Consider the following 13076-nt stretch of genomic DNA (forward strand, 5'->3'; position numbering starts at 1 on the left):
CAAACTGTGCTAACTGCAGCCAAGGCTGAGGCTCTGATAAGGTGACATCCCAGGGTAGGGCACTTTCTGAAGGGGGAAGCCTGGGTCATCCAAGTGCTTTGTGCCCCCCACTTAGGGTATTCAGGGCCCTCACCTGCACAGGAAGAGACTGTTTTTGGTACCACAAGGAGGTGGTCACCTTCCCTCCTCTCCAGGTCACGTGGTCTGACACAGCAGTGCTTTGGGACAGAAGGACAGGATGTGGGATTTCAGTGCCCAAATGCTGTATTGGTGGGAATGCTGGTCTGGTTGGTGGGCTGATGAGAGAGCGTCTAAAGGCAACTGGGTCTTCCTGCACAATCGGAACATCCGGGCACCAACCTCTGGCCTCGCTGGATCTCCACCTTAGAGGGAGATGGGGCCTCAGCTTCATCTGGGTCCCTTCAGGGTCTCCCAGGAGCACAGGAGTTTGAGGACTCTCCAGAGCCTCAAACTCTTGTCCCAGCTCAGTGATAAAGTTGCTTCTGCAGATTAGGGAAAGGTGGCCAGGACAGAGGACAGGGTCATGTGAGCTGTGCTGGGCCCCTTCTCAGTGCCCTAATGGGGAGAAGAGGGGTTCTGGGAGCCAGTGGCACTTGGGGTGAGTGGAGCTTGAGAGTGTGGGGGCTCTGGCTTCCTCACGGTGCCCAGGCACCACACACTGGCCTCCCCCAGCTGCCCTGTGCCGCTGGACAACTTGTGAGGGCTAGAGAGTCAGTCGGGTGACCCTGCCCCTTTGCCACGCAGTTCAGGACCTACGAACCCTGCAAACAGCTGTGGTGCAGCCACCCCGACAACCCGTACTTCTGCAAGACCAAGAAGGGACCCCCGCTGGATGGGACCGAGTGCGCTCCAGGGAAGGTACTGGCAGGGTCTGCAGCGGAAGGGTCCCGGGGGGGGGGGGCGGGACAGGTGCGGATCCCGGGGCCCCCTGCCTGTGTGAGGGTCCCGGGGTGGGGCGGGGGGACAGGTGCGGATCCCGGGGCCCCCTGCCTGTGTGAGGGTCCCGGGGTGGGGCGGGACAGGTGCGGATCCCGGGGCCCCCTGCCTGTGTGAGGGTCCCGGGGTGGGGCGGGACAGGTGCGGATCCTGGGGTCCCCTGCCTGTGTGAGGGTCCCGGGGGGGGGGGGGCGGGACAGGTGCGGATCCCGGGGCCCCCTGCCTGTGTGAGGGTCCCGGGGTGGGGCGGGACAGGTGCGGATCCTGGGGTCCCCTGCCTGTGTGAGGGTCCCGGGGTGGGGCGGGGGGACAGGTGCGGATCCCGGGGCCCCCTGCCTGTGTGAGGGTCCCGGGGTGGGGCGGGACAGGTGCGGATCCCGGGGCCCCCTGCCTGTGTGAGGGTCCCGGGGTGGGGCGGGACAGGTGCGGATCCCGGGGCCCCCTGCCTGTGTGAGGGTCCCGGGGTGGGGCGGGACAGGTGCGGATCCTGGGGTCCCCTGCCTGTGTGAGGGTCCCGGGGTGGGGGGGCGGGACAGGTGCGGATCCCGGGGCCCCCTGCCTGTGTGAGGGTCCCGGGGTGGGGCGGGACAGGTGCGGATCCTGGGGCCCCCTGCCTGTGTGAGGGTCCCGGGGTGGGGCGGGACAGGTGCGGATCCCGGGGCCCCCTGCCTGTGTGAAGGAGGGGCATGCCCCAGGTCAGGGCGGGCCCCCCAGGCAGCAGATCTGCCTAGAGTCTCCCATAGCCTCCTGCGCACACACGTGTGCCCCCCAGCAGCAGTGGGCCAGGTTGAGCAGAATCTCATCAACTGTCAGCAGGAATGCTCATCCCATTTTACAGATGAGAAAAATGAGGCCCAGACAGGTTAAGGAACTTGTCAGGGCCACATACGGAGACGCCAGGTGTCCAGATGCTCCCAGCCCCAAGCTGGCTCTTTCCCTCGTGTCCCCTCCTCGTGTCCCCTCCCTCAGTGTGTCCTTACATCTTCCTGGTGGGTGTTCACTCCCTTGTGCATACCTGGGTGCCAGGTCTGCTTGGTCAGGGGACCTCATTGCTGGGTCTCAGGACCCTGAGCTGGGATTCTGCTCTCTTCCTGGTCCTGCCCTTAATCACGTATTGGTGACCTTGGGCCATTCATTGAACTTCTCAGCCCTGCAGACCCTGCTTAGCCCTGACCAAGTCTTCTTCCCACCTCCTCGATGGAAATTACTGAGTCAGGCCAAAGCAAGTAAAGGAGCCGGGGAGAGCCAGATGGTTCAGAGAGAGTTTTGCTTAGCATCAGCTGTAAGCCCAGTGCCCCACCCATGAGCCTGCCCTCTGACCTGTGACCTCTGCCCTAGCCAGGCTCAGCCCACTTCTCCCTGTCCTGCTGGGCATCTCCCAGGTGTGTGCCTTCACAGGCAGACGGGGCTTCCCATGGCCCTGGGTGTGCCCCATGGGCTCCAAAGCTGGTTGGTTCTCTTCCTAGACAGTTTTTCTACTCTAAGTCTTTGTGCTTCTTAAGTTTTCCCAGGTGTTTTCAAAGTCCCAAGCCCTCCCTGGTCACAATTTCACGTAAATAGTTAATCAATGAGTCTCGTTTGGGTTGCACATTGGAATCACCCAGGGAGTTTTAAAACTCCCCACCCCTAGAACAGGGAATGACTGCATGTGGGCCCAGAGGGTCTTTTGGGGGTGCTGGAAATGTTCTGAAACTGGCTTTTGGTGAAAGTTGCACGACTCTGTGTATTTATGTAAAATCTCGCAGTGAGTGACTTTTATGGTTTGTAAGTCATGCCTCACCATCGCTTCTTAAAGCCCTTCCCCCTGGAGATTCTGGCTCAGCGGGTCTGCAGGAAGCCCAGGCATCTGGCGTTTTAAAGTTCCCTCCCGTGACTCCAAGCTTGAGAACGGCTGAGCTCATCTCTTGAGAAAGACGCAGACCGCTCTGCCCTGTGTCTTTGCCATTGACCTCTAGCGAAAGGGAGTTGCCCTCCTTGGAGAGCCTGCGGGAGCTGGTACCTGCGGTTCTTGTAAGGGTCTAGCTAACCCGGTGATGAGTACACCGGTTCTCAGCAAGGTACAGCGGCCACCCAGGCTGGTCATGGCTCAACTGGGTCTGCAACTTGGGCCTCTGTGACTCCATGCTTCTGCTCCTCCCTGGCAGCTTGACTCCCAGGCACACATCTACGGTGGCCCCTGGAAGGCAGTCCACGTCTATAACCACGATCAGAGCTAGATAGCTGGGAAGATCGTGTCTTTTCTTCTCTGCCGCCTTTTGTTTCACCTGGGATGATGATGGAAATAACTGCATGTTTATTCTCCCCATTAATCTCATTGAACACTGTCTGCTATTTCTGGAGTGCGGTGTGTGTGGCCCTGAATTCTGTGGCGAGGGTCAGGTATCCACGTGCTACGGTTGAGGACGAAGCTCAGGAAGGTGAGCCCTCTGTCCGAGGTTGCTCAGCAGGTGACAGGCAGGACCCTGTCTACCCCAGGCTCCCGCTCTCACTCTCTCTGGATTCTCCCATGGCGTCGTGTGCCCAGCTGTGCCTTGTGCCCTCCTGAGCACCCTCCGTAGCAGGTGCCGCAGTGGCCCAGGGTGACCTCGTGCCCTCTGCCCCACCCCAGTGGTGTTTCAAAGGTTACTGCATCTGGAAGTCGCCGGAGCAGACTTACGGCCAGGATGGAGGCTGGAGCTCCTGGACCAAGTTTGGGTCGTGTTCTCGGTCATGTGGGGGTGGAGTGAGATCCCGCAGCCGGAGCTGCGACAACCCGCCGTGAGTGCCCTTGGTGGGTGGGCGTGGCCGGGGACCCCCTCCCTGGGGCTGAGGGTCTTGGAGGGGAAGGCAGTGGGGGGACAGAGAACGGCTCCTGTGTGTTCTGTGGATGAGGACCCAAAATTGTTGGGGGTGGGGCAGGTTGTTCCCACCAGTGTTCACCAGTGACCCATCATTTCTCACTTTGTGAGTGTTCTGAATTGGGATTCTCAAATTCTCATGTGCAGAAGATTCCCCAGAGAGTCTGGGTGGACCTGGGACACTGCCAATTAAGCCCTCTGGTGGCCCTAATCCTCTGGCGATGAGTGAACACTGATCTAAATGTGTGCACACAATTCCCAAGTTGATTTTCCACCACGTGGACCAAAACTTCCTTTTCTTATGTTTTTGGTGGGGAGAGGAATGGGTAGCAGGGATTGAACTCAGGGGCACTTGACCACTGAGCCACATCCCCGACCCTTTTCTGTATTTTATTTAGAGATGGGGTCTCACTGAGTTGCTTAGTGCCTTGGTTTTGCTGAGGCTGGCTTTGAACTCGAGATCCTCCTGCCTCAGCCTCCTGAGTCACTGGGGTTACAGGCATGTGCCACTGCGCCCGGCCAACTTACTTTTTCTTAACTTACCTTTTTCTAACAAGCTGCTCACGCCCCCACCCAAATTTCAGCATTCTGGAGAGACATTTGTCCCTTGTCATCCCCTCTGTGGGATCCCCTCCCCTACTCCCTGATTTCAGAATGTCCCAGCTCTCCATGGTCCCCACCTCCCAAGCTGAAGCAGCTTGCTGAGGACAGCCTCATGGGACATGGGGACTGACTGAGGCTGCCTTGCCGGTCAGCTGGTCCTAGGGATCTTTGCACAGACAGGGCCTGGCCCGGCCAAAGGGCAGGTCAGAGGAGCACAGTGGCTCCAGCGTCCTCACAAGTAGTGGCAGCCACGCTCTGCTGCCTCCCTGGGGGATGGGAAGCTCACCGCCTACGGAAGCAGCCCCTGCCCTCTTAGACGGCCGTACTGACCTGCAGAGGAGCCGGGCGGACTGCCTGCGGTCCTCATCTGTGGGAGAGTGGAAGCCGAGGTACTGGGAAGGCACGGTGGCCCTCCCTCTCCACCTCCTTGCAGCCACAACCCGCAGTTCTCCTCTGGATCAAAGCAGCTGTCTGTTGAGCTCCTTTGGAACGATAGCTGTTTGTACTGTATGAGGCCCACATGAAATAATGCGTGCCCTCAGCACCACGTCCAGCAGAGATGAAGCTCTTAATAGGTGATAGCTGGTATTAAGATAGTTGTTATCATATCATTGCTACAAAGTGCCTTGAGCCCTTGCTCTGTGTTCAGCAGGATGCTAAGCCCTTGGGTGCGGAGCTCCTGTAATTCCCCGGCAGCTGTGAGCTGGGTGCGATTAACCTCGCGCACTCGGATTCTGGTATCGATAGTTTGAATCCTCTTGACTTAGTGGAGAGGAGAGCGTAGGTTGCCCTACACTACCCTTTCTTACCATTCCAGACACCAGTAGGTAGTAGGTATGATGGGCCCTCTTTTCAAGGGGAAGTTCAGGCAAAGCCAAGTGACTTGACCAAGGTTGCCTGGTCGGGACTTGGACGCCATGCTCTTCTGATTGGAATCCAAGTCTTCTCGACCACTCCTTAGTTTATTATGGTATTGAATGGATGCGGATGCAAAGAGACAGCATTGAGTTATGTATTAAGCGCCTACTGCATGCTAGACCCTGCGTAATGTTTGATTTCTAGCCTAGATGGAGAGGGTTAACTAGTCCTAGTGTCTGTCTGCCCCCTCCATCTCCCGCACGCAGTGGAATAAGTGATGTCTGCCTGGAGGGAGGAGGAAGGAGGATCTGGGAGACTCAGCCCAGCAGCCACGCCACGGGTCACTCTCTAGTTTGTGAGTTAGTGGAGCCCTTGTGATGCTACACGGAGGCTGAGCTGCCCCTGAAAGCGCCCCCACCCGCCCGAGCCTCAACAACCCTCCAGGTCACCTGGTCTCTCTGTGCCACCCCAGCCCAGCCTACGGAGGCCGCCTGTGCTCAGGGCCTTCCTTTGAGTACCAGGTCTGCAACAGCGAGGAATGCCCTGGGCCCTACGAGGACTTCCGGGCTCAGCAGTGCGCCAAACGCAACTCCTACTACACCCACCAGAACGCCAAGCACAGCTGGATCCCCTACGAGTCTGAAGATGGTGAGTGGTCCCGCTCCCACGCCCCACGCCCCTCGACCTGGTGTCCTCCGGGGCTCTGTGTCCCAGGGAAGGGCCTCCCTGGGTGCTTCCATCAGTGAAGGCACGGGACGTGGAGGTGCCAAAAGGGATGCTGCAGTTGTGAGTGTTGCCGCAGACCTTTGTGCAGGCCCGTGCATTGTGACCCTGGGGCCATGGTCCCCATCCAGACCATCCCTTGGTGATATGCTTCTGATCGCAGTTTTGTGGCAGACACAGGGAAAGTGGCTTGGGGGTGCTTCTCCCAGGAGCACTGCAGAAGCCTGCAGGGCTGGGGTTGGGGTCGTGCCTTTCAGACATCTGCGCTTGCCTGCATGGGTGAGCATCTGTCCTAAGAATGTTGTTCCAGAGAACACAGGAACACCGTGCTCCTCAGCAAAAGTGAGTTTGGCGCTTAGCTTACTTCCTGGAACTTGTCCCTGGGGGCCCTCCCCAGGGGTGCAGGCACCCTTACTTCTCATGACCAGTGTCCTCCGAAGCTCAGTCGTTATCACATGCCAGGTTCTTATCCTGTACCGACTGTGTGTCTATTCCAGCAGTCGCTGGAGGTGATTTGAAAGTCAGGCAGATGGACCGCCCCCAGGCTGCCTTGGAATGGACACAGGCCTAGGGCTCCCGCAGAGGGTCTGGAGTTTGGGACCATGCTGTTGGCATTGCTGTCTGCTTTGAGCACTCCTGTGAGGGCTCCTGTAGTGAAGGGCCGGGATTCCTGGCATCTTAGAGCCTTCACGCTGGAAGGGCCCTTCCCAGTCCTCTGAGCCCACATCTTGCTCACAAGCTCCTCTGTTTCCTGTCAGTGATGCTGCTTGTCATGCAGTGCTGGGCTCCACACAGCTCCCACGAAAATGGCCTCTCATTTCCTGAGCCCAGGGTTGACCCCAGGACCTCTCGCTCCCTGGCTTGTGTTTAGAATGACAGAATCCTCACGTTGGAAGGACCTCAGGGACCTGTCATTGCCGCATCCTTTGGCGCACCCTTGCAGGGGGTATCATGGAAGTCAGCTGGCTCCCGTGGCTTCCCAGCCCCTGCCTGGTTGTACTGGCCAGGATCCTGCCTGACTTCCATGCAGGGAAACCAAGGCAGGGTGTATCGGGGCTCCAGGCTGGAGGCGAGAAGTCACCAAGTGGTCTGGGAGCTCAGGGGCTGGAAGCAGGAACTGGACAGGTTCCTTAGAAATGGGCTGCGGAGGAGGCTTGCCTCAGAAGCCTTCTAGGTCTGGTCAGGAGCAAAATGGGGCACAGGGAGCGGGGGGCTGGGAGGGCCCAGGAACTGGACTTCTGGCTTTTCCCAGGATTTCCGCTAGACAGATTCCAGGAAGCTGGTTAAGCCTTCAATCTCACTTTTTCTAAGGAGCACAGCAAATGTTTATATTTTCTCTGGAAACTCCTTTTTAGGTCCTCAGCAGCCCAGATAGAGAAGAGAATATTTTCACTGTTAGAATCGGAAAGGACCCTCTTCCCTCTCTTTCTGTCATTTGTAGACCCAAATCTGGCCAACGGCTCTGCCTGTTGTTCCCACCGCCTTTGGATGTGTATAAACATGTTAAGATACGAGGTCAGACCACTGGCCTGCTTGGCTGCTGGGTCAGGTCCTGGCTGAATCACCCTGTGACCTCTCCTGAATCTCTGTGTGTTCCTCCTCTGTCATTCTAGAACCTACCTCTCTGGGGCATTGAGAGGATTAAATGAGTTAATTCACAGAAAGCATTTCAGGTTGCACATCAAGGGCGTGCCTGGGCTTTGGTCCCTCGTAGGCATCCACTAAGCCTTGGTTTATTGTCACTGGTATTATCTTGTCACTTGATTTTTCTCAATATCCCGATGCAGTGATCAGGGATAATGGAATGAGCTGTGAGAGGCTCAAGCACCTGCCCCGGGAGGCGCGACTCATTAGCACGCCCCAGAGCAGGGATTTTCTGTCCTGGTCGCACACACGGTGATCCCCCGACTGCCCAGAGCTGGCCCCAGGAGCTTCTCGCTGCGAGGCAGGCCGGCGTCGTGGGGGCTACTTGCTTTCTGCCAGCCCAGCTTGGGGGTCAGCATGGTCACCTCTCTCTCCCCACAGACGCCCAGAAGTGCGAACTGATCTGCCAGTCAGCAGACACGGGAGACGTGGTGTTCATGAACCAGGTGGTCCACGATGGGACGCGCTGCAGCTACCGGGACCCTTATAGCCTCTGTGCCCGTGGCGAGTGTGTGGTGGGTGCCTCTCTGGGTTGCCCACTCTTGGCTAGTTCTTGGAGACTGGAGGGTGGCTCCGTCCCCACTCCCATCTCCTTAGCAAAATGAGCGTGCCGCACCTGCCGCCCTCAGGACATCCGCTCGGTCCTCGACACAGCCCTGGGGTGCTGGAAAGGGCTTACTTACTGCCCAGCCCCATTCAAGGGGAGAGGAGATGGCAAGAATCGTCACCTCACCAGGTTCAGGACCCTGCCAGGTTGTGGGGTGAATTTGCAGGAGAGTCCTGTCTTTGGATAGCTTTCTGGCCGGGGTTCCTCTCTTGGCCGGGCCAGAGGGACTAGGGAGGGAGCCAGGAGGGGAGGAGGCGGGGTAGAGGTTCTTTCCACTCATCTTGCCTCTGGCCTCAGCCCGTCGGCTGTGACAAGGAGGTGGGGTCCATGAAGGCGGATGATAAGTGCGGGGTCTGCGGCGGTGACAACTCCCACTGCAGGACCGTGAAGGGGACTCTGGGCAAGGCCTCCAAGCAGGCAGGTGAGCCGGGCGGGGCCCTCCTCCTTGATCTGTGGTTCAGTGTGGGGTGGGGGGTCCCGCGCCTGCCCCAGACCTCTCCAGGCTGCCCGGGCGGGTGAGCCAGAAGCAGCAGCCCACCACCCTGTCCTCCGGGCAGGCTGCTGCTGCACACCAGGCCTGGGAGCTCCGAGAAGCATCTTCCTGCTGGGCGATGGGTTGTGCTGGGAGCCCCGCCATCTCATTGGCCCTGGGGCTATTGGTGGGGGCAAGGGGTCAGTTAGGTCTGAAGGTGTGGCAGAGGCTGGATTGGTAATCTTTTCCTTCTCCTCCTCTTCCTCTTGCTCCTTCTCCTCTTCCTCCTCCTCCTCTTTCTCCTCCTCCTCCTCCTCCCCTCTCTCATATTCTTTTAAACCCGTGGTACCTCTTGCTTTGGACACCTGGTACCTTTGAGTTCCTTGGCTCCCCACCTCCAATCTGACCAAACTTGATATGGAAAAGAGCCAGCTAGTAGTTCTTTACATGTTAGTATGAACTAGATCTAGTTCTCTATTCCCCCTGGGGTGGGATTTTATAGCTTTGCTTCATCTTTCATTGTATGTGGTGGGGGAAGGTTGGTGACTCTGAGAAAGGCTTGTTTCCAAGCCTTGGAATGGGAGGCCCATGGGGTCCCAAGACAGCCACATGGGATCTTCGTGGCCTATTGCGTCTAAAGCCCTCTAGTATCCAAAGGTGTGAAGAGAAGGGGAGCTCAGGCCAGAGGTGGGGAAAAGAGTGGGGAGGGGAGAAGTGAGAACGGGGTTGAGACAGTGGGACATGATAGCCACACTCATGCCCACATGTTTCCAGGACATGAAGCAATGACATCCCATCAGATCCCCCAGCACCCTGGTGGAACAGGTCCCATCCCTGCTTTGCAGAGGAGGAAACAGGTTCAGAGAGGTTCTGGGGTTAAGTGAGAGGTTCTGTGAATAAATAAGGTGGGGTGACAGGCAGTGGGCCACCTACTCAGGGTGACCTCTGCTTTTCTGGAAACTTCTGTGCAGCAGCAGCTGCCAAACTGGTGCAGATCCCGGCGGGTGCCAGGCACATCCAGATAGAGGCACTGGAGAAGGCCCCCCACCGCATTGGTGAGTGCCCCTGACCCTGCCCTCAGGTCCAGGACTTCTGGGAGAGCAGAGGGCGGGTGGATGTCCGCAGACGTGAATGATGGACAGAGAATCCCTTTAGTTTTTTTATTTTTATTTTTTGATGGTGCTGGGGATTGAACGCGGGACCTTGTACATGTAAGACAAGCACTCTACTAGCTGAGCTACATCCCCAGTCCCCCCTTTTATTTTATTTCTAAACATATGCTGAATGGCTGACCTGTCCCATGGCTCAGATTTCAGAAGGTCTAAAGGGAGGTCTAGTTAACAATGCCCCTGGCACCCCTGTCCCACAGGGATGTTTTTTCCTCAGGGGAAGCCACTGTTTCTACTTTGTGGGCATGCGGATGGCTTTGAAAGGAAAATCATTTTCACAGAGTGTATCTATCAGCTTTTGCTGCGTAACATACCACCCTCAAAACATAGAGGCTCCAAACAGCGGGTTTCTGAGCTCACAGTTCTGGGGGGTCAGCCTCAGGACTGGGCTCAGCTGGGCATCTACTGCTGCCTAGATGGACTAATGCAAATCCTGCAGGTCTGCTGGGGACTGCTGGTCCAGGGTGTGTGAGGTTGGTACTGGCTTTCAGCTGGGGTCCTAAGGGTGACAGGGCCATGTCCACCAACAGCTAACTGAGATTATTCACCGTGTGTCTGTCACGTGGTCCTCAGCAGTAGCAAGAGAAGGCAACCCCAGGGTGCACGTTTCAAGTCTCTAATTTTCTAATGTCCCATCGGTCCAAGTCACACAGCCAAGCTCAGGTTGAAAGGGTAGAAAAATAGACTGTCGGTGGGAGAGATGGTCAAGTCCAGTACTGGGGGTGTTGTCTGTAGGATTGGGGGGCCTTGTAGCCTTTTCTGCATTTCACCACACCAACCCCTAATTACTCCTGTTATAATGATACTTAAACACGGAGTCACTGCCTGGGGTGTCTCCCCTCCCTGCTTGTCACCGTTCCACAACGATGAAGCCCCCAAGGGAATTTAGACCCCCAAGGGAATTAAAAGATTCAAATTAAAGTAATTCAAATGAAGAACATTAACATAATGTGAGAGATATGTTTGTTGATTTATTTTGTTTTTGTTTTGATGAAACCAAATTGGCAGTCAAAAAATAAACATGTTGGGCGGGGGCTGGAGCTCAGTGGCAGAGCGCTGGCCCAGCACCTGAGGCCCTGGGTGCATCCTCAGCACCACGTAAAGAAAGAAAATAAAGGTATTGTGTCCATCTACCACTAAAGGAAAATATGTAAAAAATAAAAATAAAAAAATAAACGCGTCCAGCACTGGGTGGGCGTAGCTCCGTAGTGAAGCTTGTGCTTAGCAAGAGGGAGGCCCTGGGTTCCTTCCCCAGCACCACGTGAGACTAAAACAATAAATAAGCCTATCTAAAGAAGGCAGATCCACAGTCATGTAGGACAGATTCGTGGTGGCTAGGGCCTGCGGGGAGGAATGGGCCACTCGTCATGGGGATTGGGTTTCTTTTGGGGGTGATGAGAATGTTCCGGAATCGCACGGTGGTGTGGTTGAATGTACTGAAACATCACGGGACTGCGTTTTCCTAGGGTGAGGAGAGGTGTGTGAACTCGTCCGCAATACAGACATGGTGCTCCGTGGTTGGGGCAGGGCCTGGAGGGCCACGGGCAGCGGGCAGCGGCTGGGCTGCCCTCCACACGTCTGTGTCCAGAGCCCTCACAGAGGGCCCGAGCACTGCAGTGTCCCCTGGCTTGTCACAGGGTCCCTCTATCCTATCAGGCCCACCAACTCACTCTGCTTGGCACCCACTCTGTCATAAACACGAACGCAAATATGACATTTCTTGGCAAGCTCGCATATCATAAAAATGCCACCAATCAGCTGGCATTTTAGACTATTGTTAAAATAATGATGTAGAAATCTGTTTCCCCTGGAGAAGATGTCTGCATGGGCACTCTCCTAGCACCGCTGCGAAGGATTCCTAACCGGTTCTGGAAGGCCTTGGAAGGACACACAGGCCACAGGCACAGCGGACCCTCAGGCCCTCTGCTCCGGCGCGCCCAGGGGGCGGGGCAGGGGGCGGGGCAGGGGCGGGGCCAGTCTGGGTCCAGGACTCCTGTCTTCCTGCCCCGCGCCCTGGCCAGCCATGCCTCTCTGCTATAGCATGAGCTTGGAGGACACCGGCTCAGAGAACTGCTGGACTGTGGGGAACATGCTGGATTAGGGGCAGATGCCACTCCCGCCTCCCGGGCGTTGAGGCTGCAATATTAGCAGCCAGCCCCTTCCACCCTCCAGAAGTCTGGGTCCTCGATCCCCGCAGGTGGGGAACAGTCCTTGTGGCTGGCTGTTCTCTGTGGGACCTGGGCGGAGGCTGCCAGCACTCAGGGCAGGTGGAGGGAGAGGGTGAAGCCTGAAGTCTGTTTGTGTCGTGCAGGAATGCCTATAGGTACATGACGGGCCTCAGTGCACAAGTGAGAAACGGGTGCATGTGAGTGCGTGTGAGCCCTGAGTGCCCGCACACACGCATGCGTGTGGGAGAGAGGCGGGGAGGTGGCCTGCCGCGGCACGCACTCTGCAGAAGCCAGGTCGGTGGCAGCTTCTGCAGAGAAGGCCAAGGCTCTGCCCAGACTCAAACCATGTTTCATCCGTTATCTTATGTGAGCCTCATGACAATCTGTGAAGGAAACGCTCACCCCATTTTGCAGTTGAGGAAACAGGCTCAGAAAGGGTAGGTAGTTCCCCGTGGTGCAGAGGGGCTCAGTGGCAGAGCTGGGTCTGGGGGGTAGAGTCACGCTGGCCCAACCTCACCCCAAGAGCCAGGTGTCTGCGACAGTGGCCGTGAGCTTAGGTGTGGTCAAGGACAGTGGGGCAACCTGAGGCTGAGCCTGGCTTGAGGTGCTGCCCAGCACTAGCCTCGGCAGCCATGGAAGAGGCCTGGGAGGGTAGGAGGGGAGGGCAGCTCCCAGGAAAGAGGCTCTGTCCCTTCCTTCCTGCGAGGGCAGACCCCCACCCCTCAGGGAGCCTCTTTCTGTACCCTAACAGCCCCGCCCTTAGGATGGGAGAGAGGCATCACCTGAAGGCTTAGCTGAGTGACTGGCTCGTGTTTGCTCTTAGGTTACAGTTACCCTCTTTTTTTGTACCGGGGATTGAACCCAGGGATGCTTACCCACGGAGCCACATCCCCAGCACTTTTTATTTTTAATTTTGAGATAGGGTCTTGCTGAGTTGCTTAGGGCCTCACTAAGTTGCTGAGGCTGGCTTTGAACTTTCCTCCTGCCTCAGCCTCCCAAGCTGCTGGGATTACAGGCGTGTACCACTGCGTCCAGCCC

The 13076-nt window shown here is 57.2% G+C and overlaps 1 protein-coding gene across 9 annotated transcripts in view; it reads left to right on the plus strand.

The window, feature by feature from the left end:
* Positions 1-13076, plus strand: part of Adamts14 (ADAM metallopeptidase with thrombospondin type 1 motif 14) — a 77678-nt gene that overhangs the window by 52201 nt on the left and 12401 nt on the right. For 6 of the 9 annotated variants that reach the window (XM_047553321.1, XM_047553322.1, XM_047553325.1 and 3 more), the window contains exons 10-15: positions 766-879; positions 3566-3714; positions 5728-5903; positions 8004-8137; positions 8527-8650; positions 9673-9756. In XM_047553321.1, the coding sequence (XP_047409277.1) occupies positions 766-879; positions 3566-3714; positions 5728-5903; positions 8004-8137; positions 8527-8650; positions 9673-9756 (781 nt within the window). The remainder of the gene's footprint in view (positions 1-765; positions 880-3565; positions 3715-5727; positions 5904-8003; positions 8138-8526; positions 8651-9672; positions 9757-13076) is intronic. The other 3 variants (XM_047553323.1, XM_047553326.1, XM_047553327.1) reach the window with 1 other exon arrangement.

Source organism: Sciurus carolinensis, chromosome 5 (assembly GCF_902686445.1).
Source record: "Sciurus carolinensis chromosome 5, mSciCar1.2, whole genome shotgun sequence".
Lineage (NCBI taxonomy): Eukaryota > Metazoa > Chordata > Mammalia > Rodentia > Sciuridae > Sciurus > Sciurus carolinensis.